Source organism: Gymnodraco acuticeps, unplaced genomic scaffold, assembly GCF_902827175.1.
Source record: "Gymnodraco acuticeps unplaced genomic scaffold, fGymAcu1.1, whole genome shotgun sequence".
NCBI classification, from domain to species: Eukaryota; Metazoa; Chordata; class Actinopteri; order Perciformes; family Bathydraconidae; genus Gymnodraco; species Gymnodraco acuticeps.
In genome coordinates, this window is record NW_022992193.1 from 874,188 (window position 1) to 892,350 (window position 18,163).

At 39.6% G+C, this 18,163-nt stretch overlaps 1 protein-coding gene across 5 annotated transcripts in view; it reads right to left on the reverse strand.

Moving 5' to 3' along the window:
* Positions 1-18,163, reverse strand: part of LOC117539320 (inactive dipeptidyl peptidase 10-like) — a 58,896-nt gene that overhangs the window by 16,698 nt on the left and 24,035 nt on the right. For all 5 annotated transcript variants that reach the window (XM_034205450.1, XM_034205448.1, XM_034205449.1 and 2 more), the window contains exons 4-7: positions 8,494-8,588; positions 2,789-2,863; positions 966-1,018; positions 784-865 (exon numbers count right to left, since the gene is read on the reverse strand). In XM_034205450.1, coding sequence (XP_034061341.1) covers positions 784-865; positions 966-1,018; positions 2,789-2,863; positions 8,494-8,588 — 305 coding nt within the window. The remainder of the gene's footprint in view (positions 1-783; positions 866-965; positions 1,019-2,788; positions 2,864-8,493; positions 8,589-18,163) is intronic.

Consider the following 18,163-nt stretch of genomic DNA (forward strand, 5'->3'; position numbering starts at 1 on the left):
GTATTGAAAGCACTCTCAAAAATAGGGATGATTTATGCCAGATGTAACCATTTCCCATCAAACACACAACATATCAATACCAGCACAACCATAACATTATAATGAATTGTCTTAAAAAGCATAATAGTGAAAGTGAAGTCTGATTGTCATTATCAAAACATTGGGAACAATAATTTAAGCGCAGCTCAAATAAAATGTATTCAAATGCTCGATGACCGTAAATAAACAAGCAAATTATAAAAAGACAATAAGAAAATTCATAGGAACTGAGACTCAAACAAGAATGAATAGAAAAGATAACAGTCAATCAACGTTCGAGACAACTGGATATTAAGCAGAAAAACTCCAATGCTCTATTTGAAAGATCAATTGAATGCAACAATTCTTATTTGTATTAATTTATTATAAGTATTAACAACAAATCTAATGCCAACATGTGTGTTTTATTTGACCTGCTGCACACTAACTGCTTGTCAAAGGGAGTAATGCTATTAATAAACAATAATGGAATAAATTGATTGTGTTATTCCAGGAACATCTCTGAGTTAATATGCAAGAACATCTGTCTCTACGTAGCTAATAAGTCTGCGGCCCACTCGCGTGTGAGAGTTATGTAAAAACGGTCACAGCTGGAACTACGTCAGATGAGAGCAGACGGAAAAACAGTGAGGTTGTAAACAGAGACCAAATCCCTCCAGAGTCAGGATGGTTTCAGATTAAAGAACACAGCAAGGAGAGGAAAACATGGAAAGCAATAGAAAGAATCGATCACTTAAAGCTTACCAGCTGCCGTCCTTGCTTTCCCCAGGATGCGTGTTGGAGCACCGCGTTGTGCACCTCCGGAGGATTCAGCTCCCACACCTCCCTGTGAGACACAACGATTAAAAACAGGGTTACAAAACCATAATAGGTGTTATGAATGCCACTGTGTGCATGCATGGAAATAAAGAGAACCATTTGCTCACCTGGTGTAGATGTTGTACACGATGTAAGACGCCGTGTAGGAATATCTGTATGTCTGAAAACGAGAGTTCAACTCCAGTCATGTGTTAAGTCAACACAACATAGGAGTAAGGCAAGACATCTGTCGTGCCAAATGATCATATAATCATTTAAAACATATAGTCTTATACTCTGATTTCCTTTTACTCTGTTAAATTGTATTTTTAGTCTTGTGTGTGTTTAACAGAGACATGTGTTAAGGATTTACATTTCAGGAGGGCAACAGGAAGTGTAAAAGGGGGATATTATTATATAAATATAACAAAAGACGAACTCTGTCCATCAATCATTTATCAGTTTCTCTTAAGACTTTCCTCCACAACATCCATTTTAGGAAACAAGGGAACTGGAGCAGCTCCAAACTGACAAAAGCAGGAAAATAACTAGACAAAAACTCATCAAAAACATCATTTATGGAGCTACACTACAAAACGTTGTCAGTCATTTTTAGAGTAAAAAGGTATAACTCATACATCCTTTTTCAAGCCGTTTCAGGTTTCTCAAATAAAGCCATTTTTGCTTCAGAAATGTCAGTTACACTTCCATTAAGTTAAGAAAAAGAGGTCTTGATATATTGACTATAGATCCACTTTTTCTGACAGTACGTTTCATATATATTATGCATCAGCTTTCTCCAGCTCTTCCCAGACAGCATGTTTGAGTCCTATACATCAAATAGAAACATGTCTTAAAGGTGGGGTCATTCACTTCAGAAACACTTTGTTATATCCCATGGAATGCTCTTAACACCCCGATAGCAATGAATACATTAAATGCTTTGACAATAAATACATTAAAATATTTCATCTGTGGAAGCCGTGGCGCTGTAAAAAGCACGACCAATCATCTGAGCCGGCCCGGCTAAAATAACTGGATGGCCTACCTGCCTGTCAGCCTTCCATCTGTGCACACACTTATCTCGTGCCCTCATTGGTCATGTGCGCGTTCGTGTGCGTTGGAGGAGGGGCTCTGTAAGGAAGTCTGAAGGAAGGGGCAGATTTGTTTCGGCTGCGTACTTTCAAATTTAGCGCACTCGAGCTGGTTTCTCCAAAATTACATACCCCACCTATAATATACATATCTCACATATTCAGACATATGTGATCTGCACTGATATTAAATGAACTATTGGGGCCAAAATATCCACAAAATGTAGAATAAATGTTGGTAATAATGTACAGAAGAGGTGTTTTTGTATATATAAAATGCATCCATTTTATGTAATATACTGCAGGAGAGATGTGCTCTATTTAACACAATGCTTCTGTCTGGATGAGAGGTTTTGACCATGAAGAGCTGTTAGAAAAAGGGGAAATGAACAAAAGCACACAAAGGATAAAAGAACCAAACAACAAATAGATCCACACCTGTATCGTGCAGAATTGTTTTGTGTATGTGTGAATAATTCACCAGCAGTGGATGTGGCCTCCAACTTTCAACTATCCAAAAAAGCCAATCTTTTCAATTCAAGGCAATTCAACAATTTTTTTTAAGAAAACAGAACATCAAAGTGCTCTTCAAAGAACACATGAGCATAATTATGAACCAGCACATCACACACTTGAAGACACAAAGACGGAACAGGTGTGGGTTTGTTTCTGCATGCAAATAACGGAGAGCATTTGCACATAAAAAATGTAAATAACATCCTGGCAGGAATGAAACGAAAGGCACAAAGGACGGCTGGTGATGTTGACAGCTAGTGAGGACAAACAAAACAAGGCTTTTGTGATGCTTCATTTAAAGATTTTAATTTAAAAACAGTGCTTTTTCTTTTGTATCCCACCTGTTTGACATCGTAAGCGAAGAGCGCGTACATCAGATCTGCAGAGAGCGAGTACTTCACCGCCTTGAAGGCCGTCTGAGTGAAAAGAGAAATAGTGAGCTTAACCATTCAAAGTCTAAACACACTTTCTTTTTACACTTTCTTAACCCTCAAGGACATATTTTGACATAGTTACACAAAAGCAAGTGGAAAACAAAATTGAAAAGCCATACTTGCCAACCTTAAGGAATTATAAAAGCATCTCTATGGAAAATAATTTAATTTGGACAGGCTAGATTGCTTTTTTCTGTAAGCTAACAACATCCTTGTTATTTCCAGCATTCATCCGCATACCTATGACCAAATAAACCACATGCACAAACTAATGTAGCAAGTAAAAGGGAGCCGCAGCAGGTTCTGACATTTCTGAGAGGATGGGAGACTTTTTATGGACGGCATTTAAAATATGTTTTGCAGTTTGACCCTAGAAGCCACAACTAATTTAAAAATGGTTATTTGGTATCTTGGAGTCAGATACTGAGTGTGTGTTTTGGAATTTTTTGTGTTTAAAGTCCTTAAAGTGGCCTTTTTATGCTTTTAGGCATTTCCTACATCACTCTGTAACACTCACGCTTCTATTGGCTAGCGCTCCAACATATTGCACGTGATAGGCTAAGGGGGCGGGACATCTCTGAGGCCAGCTAATCAATCAGAGCAGACAGAGGGTGAAAAGAGGTGCTGCAGCATAGGCAGTATGAGAAAAATAAAGAGCTTTTTGAACATTAAAGCATGGAGACATGTAGAGACACTACATACTGATATACACCTGAACATCAGCAGGAGAGGACTCTTTAAAGTAGAGACACTACATACTGATATACACCTGAACATCAGCAGAAGAGGACTCTTTAAAGTAGAGACACTACATACTGATATACACCTGAACATCAGCAGGAGAGGACTCTTTAAAGTAGAGACACTACATACTGATATACACCTGAACATCAGCAGGAGAGGACTCTTTAAAGTAGAGACACTACATACTGATATACACCTGAACATCAGCAGGAGAGGACTCTTTAAAGTAGAGACACTACATTCTGATATACACCTGAACATCAGCAGGAGAGGACTCTTTAAAGTAGAGACACTACATACTGATATACACCTGAACATCAGCAGAGAGAGGACTCTTTAAAGTAGAGACACTACATACTGATATACACCTGAACATCAGCAGGAGAGGACTCTTTAAAGTAGAGACACTACATACTGATATACACCTGAACATCAGCAGGAGAGGACTCTTTAAAGTAGAGACACTACATACTGATATACACCTGAACATGCAGCAGGAGAGGACTCTTTAAAGTAGAGACACTACATACTGATATACACCTGAACATCAGCAGGAGAGGACTCTTTAAAGTAGAGACACTACATACTGATATACACCTGAACATCAGCAGGAGAGGACTCTTTAAAGTAGAGACACTAACATACTGATATACACCCTGAACATCAGCAAGGAGAGGACTCTTTAAAGTAGAGACACTACATACTGATATACACCTGAACATCAGCAGGAGAGGACTCTTTAAAGTAGAGACACTACATACTGATATACACCTGAACATCAGCAGGAGAGGACTCTTTAAAGTAGAGACACTACATACTGATGATACAACCTGAACATCTGCAGGAGAGGACTCTTTAAGTAGAGACACTCCATACTGATATTACACCTGAACCTCAGCAGGAGAGGACTCTTTAAAGTAGAGACACTACATACTGATACACACCTGAACATCAGCAGGAGAGGACTCTTTAAAGTAGAGACACTACATACTGATATACACCTGAACATCAGCAGGATAGGACTCTTTAAAGTAGAGACACTACAACTGATGATACCCCTGGACATCAGCAGGAGAGGACTCTTTAAAGTAGAGACACTACATACTGATATACACCTGAACATCAGCAGAGAGGACTCTTTAAAGTAGAACACTACATACTGATATACACCTGAACATCAGCAGGAGAGGACTCTTTAAAGTAGAGACACTACATTCTGATATACACCTGAATATCAGCAGGAGAGGACTCTTTAAAGTAGAGACACTACATACTGATATACACCTGAACATCAGCAGGAGAGGACTCTTTAAAGTAGAGACACTACATACTGATATACACCTGAACATCAGCAGGAGAGGACTCTTTAAAGTAGAGACACTACATACTGATATACACCTGAACATCAGCAGGAGAGGACTCTTTAAAGTAGAGACACTACATACTGATATACACCTGGAACATCAGCAGGAGAGGACTCTTTAAAGTAGAGACACTACATACTGATATACACCTGAACATCAGCAGGAGAGGACTCTTTAAAGTAGAGACACTACATACTGATATACACCTGAACATCAGCAGGAGAGGACTCTTTAAAGTAGAGACACTACATACTGATATACACCTGAACATCAGCAGGAGAGGACTCTTTAAAGTAGAGACACTACATACTGATATACACCTGAACATCAGCAGGAGAGGACTCTTTTAAAGTAGAGACACTACATACTGATATACACCTGAACATCAGCAGGAGAGGACTCTTTAAAGTAGAGACACTACATACTGATATACACCTGAACATCAGCAGGAGAGGACTCTTTAAAGTAGAGACACTACATACTGATATACACCTGAACATCAGCAGGAGAGGACTCTTTAAAGTAGAGACACTACATACTGATATACACCTGAACATCAGCAGGAGAGGACTCTTTAAAGTAGAGACACTACATACTGATATACACCTGAACATCAGCAGGAGAGGACTCTTTACAGTAGAGACACTACATTACTGATATACACCTGAACATCAGCAGGAGAGGACTCTTTAAAGTAGAGACACTACATACTGATATACACCTGAACATCAGCAGGAGAGGACTCTTTAAAGTAGAGACACTACATACTGATATACACCTGAACATCAGCAGGAGAGGACTCTTTAAAGTAGAGACACTACATACTGATATACACCTGAACATCAGCAGGAGAGAGGACTCTTTAAAGTAGAGACACTACATACTGACATACACCTGAACATCAAGCAGGAGAGGACTCTTTAAAGTAGAGACACTACATACTGATATACACCTGAACATCAGCAGGAGAGGACTCTTAAAGTAGAGACACTACATACTGATATACACCTGAACATCAGCAGGAGAGGACTCTTTAAAGTAGAGACACTACATACTGATATACACCTGAACATCAGCAGGAGAGGACTCTTTAAAGTAGAGACACTACAACTGATATACACCTGAACATCAGCAGGAGAGGACTCTTTAAAGTAGAGACACTACATACTGATATACACCTGAAATCAGCAGGAGAGGACTCTTTAAAGTAGAGACACTACATACTGATATACACCTGAACATCAGCAGGAGAGGACTCTTTAAAGTAGAGACACTACATATCTGATATACACCTGAACATCAGCAGGAGAGGACTCTTTAAAGTAGAGACACTACATACTGATATACACCCTGAACATCAGCAGGAGAGGACTCTTTAAAGTAGAGACACTACATACTGATATACACCTGAACATCAGCAGGAGAGGACTCTTTAAAGTAGAGACACTACATACTGATATACACCTGAAACATCAGCAGGAGAGGACTCTTTAAAGTAGAGACACTACATACTGATATACACCTGAACATCAGCAGGAGAGGACTCTTTAAAGTAGAGACACTACATACTGATATACACCTGAACATCAGCAGGAGAGGACTCTTTTAAAGTAGAGACACTACATACTGATATACACCTGAACATCAGCAGGAGAGGACTCTTTAAAGTACAGACACTACATACTGATATACACCTGAACATCAGCAGGAGAGGACTCTTTAAAGTACAGACACTACATACTGATATACACCTGAACATCAGCAGGAGAGGACTCTTTAAAGTAGAGACACTACATACTGATATACACCTGAACATCAGCAGGAGAGGACTCTTTAAAGTAGAGACACTACATACTGATATACACCTGAACATCAGCAGGAGAGGACTCTTTAAAGTAGAGACACTACATACTGATATACACCTGAACATCAGCAGGAGAGGACTCTTTAAAGTAGAGACACTACATACTGATACACCTGAACATCAGCAGGAGAGGACTCTTTAAAGTAGAGACACTACATACTGATATACACCTGAACATCAGCAGGAGAGGACTCTTTAAAGTAGAGACACTACATACTGATATACACCTGAACATCAGCAGTAGAGGACTCTTTAAAGTAGAGACACTACATACTGATATACACCTGAACATGAGCAGGAGAGGACTCTTTAAAGTAGAGACACTACATACTGATATACACCTGAAAATTCTGCTATTTTCAGACAGTTTTCAGTTTAAGGGGTCAACTCTTAAAACATCGAGGCCACCTTTGCTTTTTGATTGCATTTGCTAGCTAACAACAGCGCCCAAAATCCTTATTAAATCCGCTTATGCAACCATTTACCACAAGGTTCAACAATTCAGTAAAAAAAGAAAAACGTACCTAGAGGCCAAAAGGAGAACACTAAAACACTGATTATAACGATGCAAACAGCTAAATGTATTCTGCATTTAATAAACATTCCCTTTTAAATTACACATTTAAAGCAGGATTTTGGTTCGCAGGAAGATAATCAGACTATCTATTCAGTAATTTGATTGCATAAACACTAATCTAGAATATTATCTCTCTCTTCCTGTTTCATGTGGAACTACTTGAGCAGGTCTCCCTTGAAAAAGAGATCAATGATCTCAATGGGATTTATCTGTATAAAGGTTTGAAATAAAATGAAATGATGATGGTAGAGGTGAGATGAGGTGAGGGGAGCAGATTTGCCGACATGCTACACACACTCCCTGCAGGATACTGTCATATCAAGAGTCTGCTCTGACATGTTTCCTGCTGCCTCCGGGGAGCCAATCACGCCTCAAAGACTAGCGAGGACTTGCTACATGTAGCAGCAATGTACAGGAGGCCTATAGTCCCAAATGTACTTTATTCCTACACAGATTGTCTCTGTTGAGTCTCTGATGGAGATTTTTTTTTAGTCAGTGCTCTTTCTAAAATACGGAAGAGGATTAGGGCCACATGATTTTTTTGGGAGGATTTGAAAAAAAAACTTTTAGTTTTGTTCTGAAAAAAAAGTCAGCACAAAGAAAAACGTTTTTTTTTCAAATCCTCCCAAAAAAAAAATCATGTGGCCCTAATCCTCTTCCGTATTTTAGAAAGAGCACTGACTAAAAAAAAATCTCGTACTAAAAAGTGTTGAAAGCTGAAAGTACTTTATTTTCATAATCTTTTATGCCTAATATACCGATAATCCAGCACAAAAAAGGTGCAGAATATCCCAGTTTTTACATAAATAAATGGGTCAATCTGTGGCTTCTTGTACGTATCTAGGCTTCAGACAAGGTTTAACTTAATCATATAAAGTGTTTTATAATGATTTATGCATCTGCTCTATTTCATGTTGACCTATAGTTGAGATGGCAGTGAGTAAATGATCTCCTATGTAATACAACCCATAGGCATGAATCAGCTAAAACTGCTAAAACGTCCCGTCGTAATTCATATTTCAAAAGAACAAAATAAGGAGAAGGGTTAAAAAAAAGCACTGACAAACGTGCTGTTGGCCAGGATGAAGTCCGTCTCGTTGGAGGCGAAGTTAAACTTGATAACGTGGCCGTCGCGGTTCCTGTAAACCACCTCTGAATCTGAGAGAGAAAACACACACACTTAGAATGATTACACATGTCACTGGGAGGTTCCTGGAAAAATCAGTTGCTGACCAAATGCTAATGTTATGGGTCTTAAAAGCAACAGTAGAGATATCTGTAGAAGAAAGCACAGCAATAACGGAGACAGGATTCAGGTGGATTCCTTCTTATTCAAACTCTAAATACACACATTCTTACAAACATCACATTTCTTTGTTTGAGTGACAGTTCATACCTCAGTGCATCTATGGTACTAAAGTGCAATATCATCTTCAAAAAACTACTTTTATCCCCTCCTATTTACAGATGTCTCCTTTAAACACTCGACCCTGCACAAGGTAAACACTGAATACTATAGTGTAGTGTCATAAACAAATGTCAAATCTGCACATATATATAATTTACACTCAATGTGTATAGCTGTTACTCAAATACTCAAACATATTCAATATAAACACATATAGCTATAAAGTCACACTTTCTATCAACATAAACACCTTTAACAAAAATAACTTTGTTAACAGTTCAAAATGACATCTGTAACCTAACTGTTGAGTTTATAAAGCATTTATCAAAGACCCATTTCTTAGATATGTAATCTATATATTAAGAAATAAAATCATCTGTTGAGCTCTTCCAAACAATAATTTGATTGTTGAGCTAAATAAATAAAAGTAGACACACAAATAATTGTACATTGTTGGGGTGTACCACACTACATACACTGTTTTTAGTATATCAGATATATCCATGGCTTGAAGCTAAATATACATTTTAAAAAATGGCAGCTCCTGGCTGGAGAAACACACCTGGCTAATTGGAAGGAACCATCTGCTAAAAGCCAGAGGGGTGTCCTTGGGAGAAACTTAATCTAAACCACATCTTTTAGGGAGGGGGATGTTGTTTCTCCCCTGCAATTGACTATGGACTGGTCCAGAGATTATATAAAGCCCTGCAGGGAGGCCACTCACACACAAACACCTCTTTGGACTACACACACTGGTTGCAGTCAAATTGTCCAAATAATCAGCTCCTATCGTCTTTTCCTATCCACTATTCCTATCCACTATTCTTTGACCTCTGTGTGATACGTCAGGAATAGGTTAAGGAATAGTGCTTAGGAGAATTCAAAAGGATTTAGGAAAAGAGACTGCGGTGCTTTGAGAAGGCTACATGGATTTTTAATAATAACGGTGGACTACTGTAAGCGCATCTAGATACTTTGCACCGTGCTCTGATGGTGTTTTTTTATACTTTATGAACGTGGACAACAGTCAAACATATATTCCTCATTAGGTTGGAATTTAAATAAAAAAGTAAAGTGAAAATGAAGCTTGTCTCCCTCCGGACCACACGTATTAATCCACATGATCCCAATACGTATGATTGTATGCCAAGATCTTAAAATACATACAAATGTATTTATTATAAACGTGTTTTTTTTAGGTCCTTAACCTATCACTGTGTATATCACCATTCAAACATGTGTAACGTTTAAGAACCCCCACACAGCTCAGTAAACACTGTGAAATGTTGACTTTATTTGATAATTTCAGTAAAAAAACGCTCATATTTCTCATTTAGATTATTATAGTATTATTATAGTTACATTCAAAACAAAGCACTTTGGCAAGTTACCACATAAGTTGTAAAATGCTTAATAAGCACCATTACTTTCATGATACTAATTTCTCGGTCAAGATCGGTTGTTTCCGTGAATGTTGTGTCACGTAAACGTGGCGGCCGCAAGGCATTGTGGGGCAGCATTTTCTCCTTTCCTTTAGTAAAGGAAGGTCCAGTGTTTCCTAAGCTAAAGGAGGTTATAAAGGAAGTTTCAAACCTCCTTTCCTATCATCTAGAGAATTCTAACAGCTCTTATCATGGCTGCCACTGAGGGACTTCCGGGTCATTTCACTCCGTTAGGAAGGTTAAACATTTTGGGAATTTTCTAGGAAAGACAACAGAGAAAGAATACAGTCTTTTAAAGAAACTCTTAAAAGCAACTGGTTACAATTTGGGCGTTTTCTTCTACCAATTTACCACCAATAAATCCCCTGAAAGAAGATGAGAAGGGAAGGCCCTCAAATGAAGACGTGAAGGACAGGTAGGAAGCATGTTATGAATTGTTTGGACATGTGCTTAGCATTTCTGGCTACAGCTGTAAAATGGAAGCATTGTGCACATGAACCAGTCATGTTTCTTTTGCCGATGTGATACACCTCATGAAAATTCAAGCATGAGAGCTGGCTGTTCTCATGCGTCACTGAGTGATTTCCTCCCCTGCAATCAGCTGCAAATTCACTCACAATGAGTTCCAGGAGTTCAAAGAGGGGAGGGGGAGGGGCACAGCTGCTTCAGGATCAGTTTGAAGAGCATGTTCAGTATCTGAAAGAGTCTGGATTCACTCATTTAAAGTCATGAATTGCAGAAAGAGATGGGATAAAGAAGATGGACCGATTCGTGTGTGTGACATTCCCAGTGGATGATAGGCAGGCTTCCACCAGACTCTGATCCCCCTTGTAGTCTGTGATTCTCTTTCTTCTTCTGCAGAAAGGGAAGTGAAATATGAGCATAATACGCTTTAAAATCAATTTCTAAAATGCCCGGAAGGAACTAGTGGGGGATTTTTAAGGAAGTGTTATGTTCGAGTGCACTAAAATTAAAAGCAGATTTTTCAACCTAGTTCCTGGAAATAAGTGCCAGTCAGTATAGCTTGTCGGATAAAAGCAATTACATTATGAATATAAAGTTATATGGCTTTCTAGTAAGGACTTCATAAAGATACCAATGAATAACATGTCTCTTTTTGAGAGAAGACTACAAGATATTAAAAGCAGAATGTATACCTACTTCCTGGACACAAGAGGTGTAAGCGTTTCTGGTAAAACCTTATCTTGAAAAACAAGGCATTATGCTAATTTTCCATTAAGGTGTTTTTAGATGAAAAGATACCAGAAGATATCACGTCTTTCTTGTGAAGACCACCTGACCAACACCCAATTACATATAATGAAAATGTGTTTTAGAAAGAGTTGTGTTGTGTACATTTATTTGGCTTAATTGTTTTCCCCTTGCAATCAGTAATAGTATAATGAAGAAGGCCCTTTTTCTCTTCCTGTTTTCCTTCTTATCTCCACAAATTGTACACACTACCACCCACATGAATAATGCATGTCTCTTACTCATATGGGTCACTGCTAAAGATGTAGCCTATTGTTTGTGCAGACCTCATTAGCAATCGTGTATTACAGAGCAAGTAGCTTCACACACACACACACACACACACACACACACACACACACACACACACACACACACACACACACACACACACACACACACACACACACACACACACACACACACACACACACACACACACACACACACACACACACACACACACACACACACACTTCATCTCTTATGTAAGTACCTGGATGTTCCCTTCATCCATGGCTTAATGTGATGTAAACAAACTGGGCTTTACATTACAGATACATTAAGAAAACAACACAATGGCTCCATGAATAATACACAGCCACATTGACCCGATGAATACACAGCATGTAAAAATAGCAAGAAAATCAGCATTAAGCACACAGAGCTATACTGTATGTACAGTCGGGCAAAAAAGTATTTAGTCAGCCACCAATTGTGCAAGTTCTCCCACTTAAAAAGATGAGAGAGGCCTGTAATTTTCATCCTAGGTACACTTCAACTATGAGAGACAGAATGGGGGGAAAGAATCCAGGAAATCACATTGTAGGATTTTTAATTAATTAATTGGTCAATTCCTCGGTAAAATAAGTATTTGGTCACCTACAAACAAACAAGATTTCTGGCTCTCACAGACCTGTAACTTCTTCTTTACGAGCCTCCTCTGTCCTCCACTTGTTAACTGTATTAATGGCACCTGTTTGAACTCGTTATCAGTATAAAAGACACCTGTCCACAACCTCAAACAGTCACACTCCAAACTCCACTATGGCCAAGACCAAAGAGCTGTCAAAGGACACCAGAAACAAAATGGTAGACCTGCACCAGGCTGGGAAGACTGAATCTGCAATAGGTAAGCAGCTTGGTGTGAAGAAATCAACTGTGGGAGCAATTATTAGAAAATGGAAGACATACAAGACCACTGATAATCTCCCTCGATCTGGGGCTCCACGCAAGATCTCACCCCGTGGGTTCAAAATGATCTCGAGAACGGTGAGCAAAGATCCCAGAACCACACGGGGGGACCGTCAATGACCTGCAGAGAGCTGGGACTAAAGTAACAAAGGCTACCATCAGTAACACTACGCCGCCAGGGACTCAAATCCTGCAGTGCCAGACGTGTCCCCCTGCTTAAGCCAGTACATGTCCAGGCCCGTCTGAAGTTTGCTAGAGAGCATTTAGATGATCCAGAAGAGGATTGGGAGAATGTCATATGGTCAGATGAAACCAAAATAGAACTTTTTGGTAAAAACTCAACTAGACGTGTTTGGAGGAGAAAGAATGCGGAGTTGCATCCAAAGAACACCTACTGTGAAACATGGGGGTGGAAACATCATGCTTTGGGGCTGTTTTTCTGCAAAGGGACCAGGACGACTGATCCGTGTAAAGGAAAGAATGAATGGGGCCATGTATCGTGAGATTTTGAGTGACAACCTCCTTCCATCAGCAAGGGCATTGAAGATGAAACGTGGCTGGGTCTTTCAGCATGACAATGATCCCAAACACACCGCCCGAGCAACGAAGGAGTGGCTTCGTAAGAAGCATTTCAAGGTCCTGGAGTGGCCTAGCCCGTCTCCAGATCTCAACCCCATAGAAAATCTTTGGAGGGAGTTGAAAGTCCGTGTTGCCCAGCGACAGCCCCAAAACATCACTGCTCTAGAGGAGATCTGCATGGAGGAATGGGCCAACATACCAGCAACAGTGTGTGAAAACCTTGTGAAGACTTACAGAAAACGTTTGACCTCTGTCATTGCCAACAAAGGGTATATAACAAAGTATTGAAATGAAGTTTTGTTATCGACCAAATACTTATTTTCCACCATAATTAGCAAATAAATTCTTTAAAAATCAGACAATGTGATTTCCTGGATTCTTTCTCCCCATTTTGTCTCTCATCGTTGAGGTGTACCTAGGATGAAAATTACAGGCCTCTCATCTTTTTAAGTGGGAGAACATGATGGTTTGCCTTCATGGTAGTACATTAAAAGCATGTATATTTTGATTGCTATAATTCAACAAAAATAGAAACGTTGTTTTGATCTTAAGTGTAAGACGTGTAAAAATCCATTGTCAATTCAGTGCCAAAATATAATACATGTTTCTGAACCGGAAGGATGGATGGGTAAAACTGACTTTAACCAAGAAAAAGTGTACTTTGTGTCCGGCGTTTAAAAAGTGAAAAATAGATTTTCAAAATGTACATCTGTAACTTATATGACGTAACAATCATGCTTAGTTTTGTTGTGTTTTTTAATAGTTTAAATTCACGTTTATCACGTGTTTTTGAACTAGAACAAACGGTTTCCACTTAAGATAATTGACAATGCAGTTTAATATTGACTAAAAAATAATCTAAAATTAAATTCACTACTGTTCTGATCTAAATATGTAAAGCGCACCACATCACATACCAATGAGAAACACTATTTTTCCAGACTGGATTTCTATTTCTTAGTGTGAAGTTACCGACTTGAGTGGGGTTTTGACTTGAAATAACTTCATAAATGGGGCGAAGCCTGCGAGCTAGTTCAGGCAGTCAACTCGAGCACTTGTGCTGCATTCATACATAACGCCCCCTTGCCACTCTACAACCAACCAAACAGAGTCTCCTTAATAAGCCGCTCTATTTAACCTGCCAGATCTCTCTCTGCATTGCTTGCTGCTGCTATTGCTGCAGCGACTTCCACGTCGCTGCTGCTTGCCTGCCCCACCACCACCACCCCAGCTTCCACCTGTAGGCTCGGGGGGTTAGTTATTTAATCATCACTCATCGTGCTATGTATATCTGTGGAGAGATGAGGCCGAGCCTAGGCACCAAACTCAACTATATGCTGCTTCTAATAAACAAGTTAAAGAAACACGAGAGTTGTCTGACTGAAATGAGATTAAGTGGTGCTTGTCGTGGATTTTGTTATCTTTTGGACAGGCTAGCAGTTTCCATCTGATACCAGTCTTTGTGCTAAGCTAAGCTAACTGGCTGCAGGTTTTAGCTGAACTGAATCAAACATGGTGTCATCTTCTCATCCAATCTAAAAACTAAAACAAAGTGTTCAAACATGTTGTTCTTCACCCTCTAGCAATAATACCAATACTCAGGATGTGATCTTCTGTGTTTATTCTAAATTTCCCTCTGCAGAGCTGGCGGTGTTACTCAGGAAACAGATTACGGTGCCGATGTGTTGTGATTGTTTTGTTCTGCTTACCTGACAGGTTTGGGAATATCATCATAATGAGATTCAGCGCTGGTTTTAAACTCAAGGAGCTGCAATCTCATGTCTTAATTATCTCTTATATTATTTAGTTTTGAAGTGCCAGGACGAGCCTTTCCTCTGCAAGTGTCTCTTGTGCTGTTAAATAAGGCGTGAGACTGTGAGGTTAGAGGAGAGAAGAGGTAGGGGGGAGGAGCAATTTCCCTCAGATGTGTTTAAAATATAACCACAACACCTCCAGGAGGCCCGGCAGTACATTTTAAATCATACTTGTTGTCACAGCCCAGATTTACACCACAGAACATGTCAGCAGGTAATTTTCCAACATTCTCATCAATCTCGTAAAATACAGAAAGTAATGGGACAGCTGACCCTGTTGGGTTAAAAAAATCATTATTGCGACACAAAACAAGTCATTCTGGCTCTCCCAGGTGATGTAATGCAGCCTTCAGCTAACGGCTAACGGATGCAGTCCATCACTTCATGACTTGTATGATCTGAATGATGGTGTTTCAGAACATCTGATTTGCACACTGAGCTATAAGCAGGAGCTGTATCTGCTGAAAACGCCTGCAGGCCGCGAGCTGAACATGTATTATTTAGCATTTTGTGTTATTTTACACATTGGTGAACTTGTTTGGCATTCTCTTCCTGCAGATCTATTGAAGTTTTTTAAAGTGTGACGCTCAACCCTTTTTCCTTTTGATATTCTGGACTTAATTCTCGTTTCTTTTCATTTTCTGTGTCCCTGCACTCTCATGCTCTTGTTTGGATTGGCGTTGCGTTGCCCTGCATACATGAAACAACTTTTTAATTTGCAAGGACGCTGTGATTTATTATGATAAGGTGCCAACAATCCTGCAGTTTAGGAAAAAGTCATGAATCTGACTTTTCCAAGGACCAATCCAGTGAATGAGGCCCTTTGAGCTGAAAGGCGCTAATGAGGCGTAACACTGTGGGGAGCAGCAGAACTGGGTGAAACTCGTGATCTGGAATCCCGTCGAGATCAAATGTGTGTCCCAGTCTTTAGGGAGTTAAATAAGGTCCCCACGAGCACACTGAAACATACAGCTGTGTGTGAAAGAGAACGTCCTAACCTGAGCAGAGCCATAATGAGAAGCCACAGGCCGAGTCATTAGTATCATCTCTCTGTGGAGCTGAAGGACGCAGCATGCAGGGGGTTTCTGTTCAAGTCTTTAGAAAGGTGTTATATTGAATCCTCCACTTCCCTGAATTGACCGTTAAAGCAACAGTTTAGTGGAGGAAAACGTACTGCGAATGTATCGTTAAAGGGGCCCTATTATGCCCATTTCTGGTTCATATTTGAGCCTCTCTACTGTCACATGTATCTTTTATTTTTCTCATACTGCCTGTGCTGCAGCACCTCTTTTCACCCTCTGTCTGAAACCAGAGCTGCTCTGATTGGTTAGCTGGCTGGCTCTGTTGCGATTGGTCAACCGCTTAGAGATGTCCCGCCCCTTAGCCTATCTAGTACAATGTGTTGGAGCGCAAGTATATCTTACTATGGTAAAAGTACAAAGTATAAGCATACAAATATACCTAAATCGACACATTTCAGAATCACATTCAAGAAATTATTATTATTGATGCAGTGTTCTCCAAAGCTGGTAAAGGTGGAGCTCATTTAAATAATTTCACATACTGCGACTGGATATCTTTACCTATCATTTTTTTGTCAATGTTAAATCATTTGTAGTATAAAATAATAACATGGAGTAACTAAAGCTTTCAGATAATACCATGGCAGACTGGGTCAACAATAACAAACTGGTACTCAACATTGCAAAAACAAAAGCAATGGTGTTCGGATCCAGACATATGTTAAGCAGCAATTCTCAATAAGCCTGACACTGGCTGGTCAGCCAGTGGAACAGGTCAACAAGACTAAGTTGCTTGGCATTGTTCTTGATTCTGGTTTACGGTGGACAAAGCAAATTGACAGTATCGTAACTAAAATGGGAAGGAGCATAGCTGTGGCGAGAAAATGTACAAAGTATGTAACACCAACCACTTTGAAACAAGTCATTCAGTCTCTGGTTTTGTCACATCTTGAGTACTGTCCGGTCATATGGTCATCAGCAGCAAAAACACATTTACAGAAATTACAAATAGCTCAAAACAAGGCTGCCAGACTCGCTCTCCACTGTTCGACGCGCACTCATATTGGAGTTATGCATACAAACCTATCATGGCTTCCAGTTGAGAAACGTCTGCAATCTCGTGTTATCACTTTTCTAAAAAATGTCCAATTTAGCAAAAAAACACTGTATTTTTATGATCAAATAGTTTACACAAGAGACGAGCATGACCATAAGACTAGACAAGCTACATCAGGCCATCTACTGGCACCTAAACCCAGGACACATCTTCTGAACTCTTCTGTGTCTTATAGAGCTATAAAGGAATGCAACTCATTGCCAAACTACCTTACTGAAATAGAGTCCAGAGCCTCTTTCAAGAAGAGATTGAAGGGCCATCTACTAATGACCATGTACCCTTGTGAGCTGTGAACCCTAATTGTATTTGATCGCATGTTGTTGATGATATTGGTGTTGTTTGTAATGCTGTTAATGATGTCAGGACTTATGTCCTAAATGTTGCTGTATTATTGTTGTATTATTGTTGTATTATTGTTGTATTGTTTTAAGTGTCGGACCCCAGGAAGAGTAGCTTTTGTCGAGAGCAAAAGCTAATGAGGATCCTTAATAAACATAAACATACTGGTAAAGGCTGGCTTCCAAGATGTGGTGACGTCGAAGCATAAAGGAGAATCAAATGAAAATACTCTGTTATTCAACATTGTATAATACATGAGTACATATACTCTGTGCCTGTCACGTTGACAACAATCGTCTCTCTGTTGATCTCCTCCAGCCACAGCTGCTATTCTCTCTCTCTCTCTCTCTCTCTCTCTCTCTCTCTCTCTCTCTCTCTCTCTCTCTCTCTCTCTCTCTCTCTTTCATCCTTTCCCTCTTCTTCAATGTAAACACAATCTGCCACGCTGTCACGACGCCAGTTAACACACATGGAGATAGACCTGTAAGTGAGCAGGAACATGTGGAGGAGTGATTGCTCTCTGCGTGGCGACACAGTAAAGCGCTCGGTCACATATCGAGACTCGTG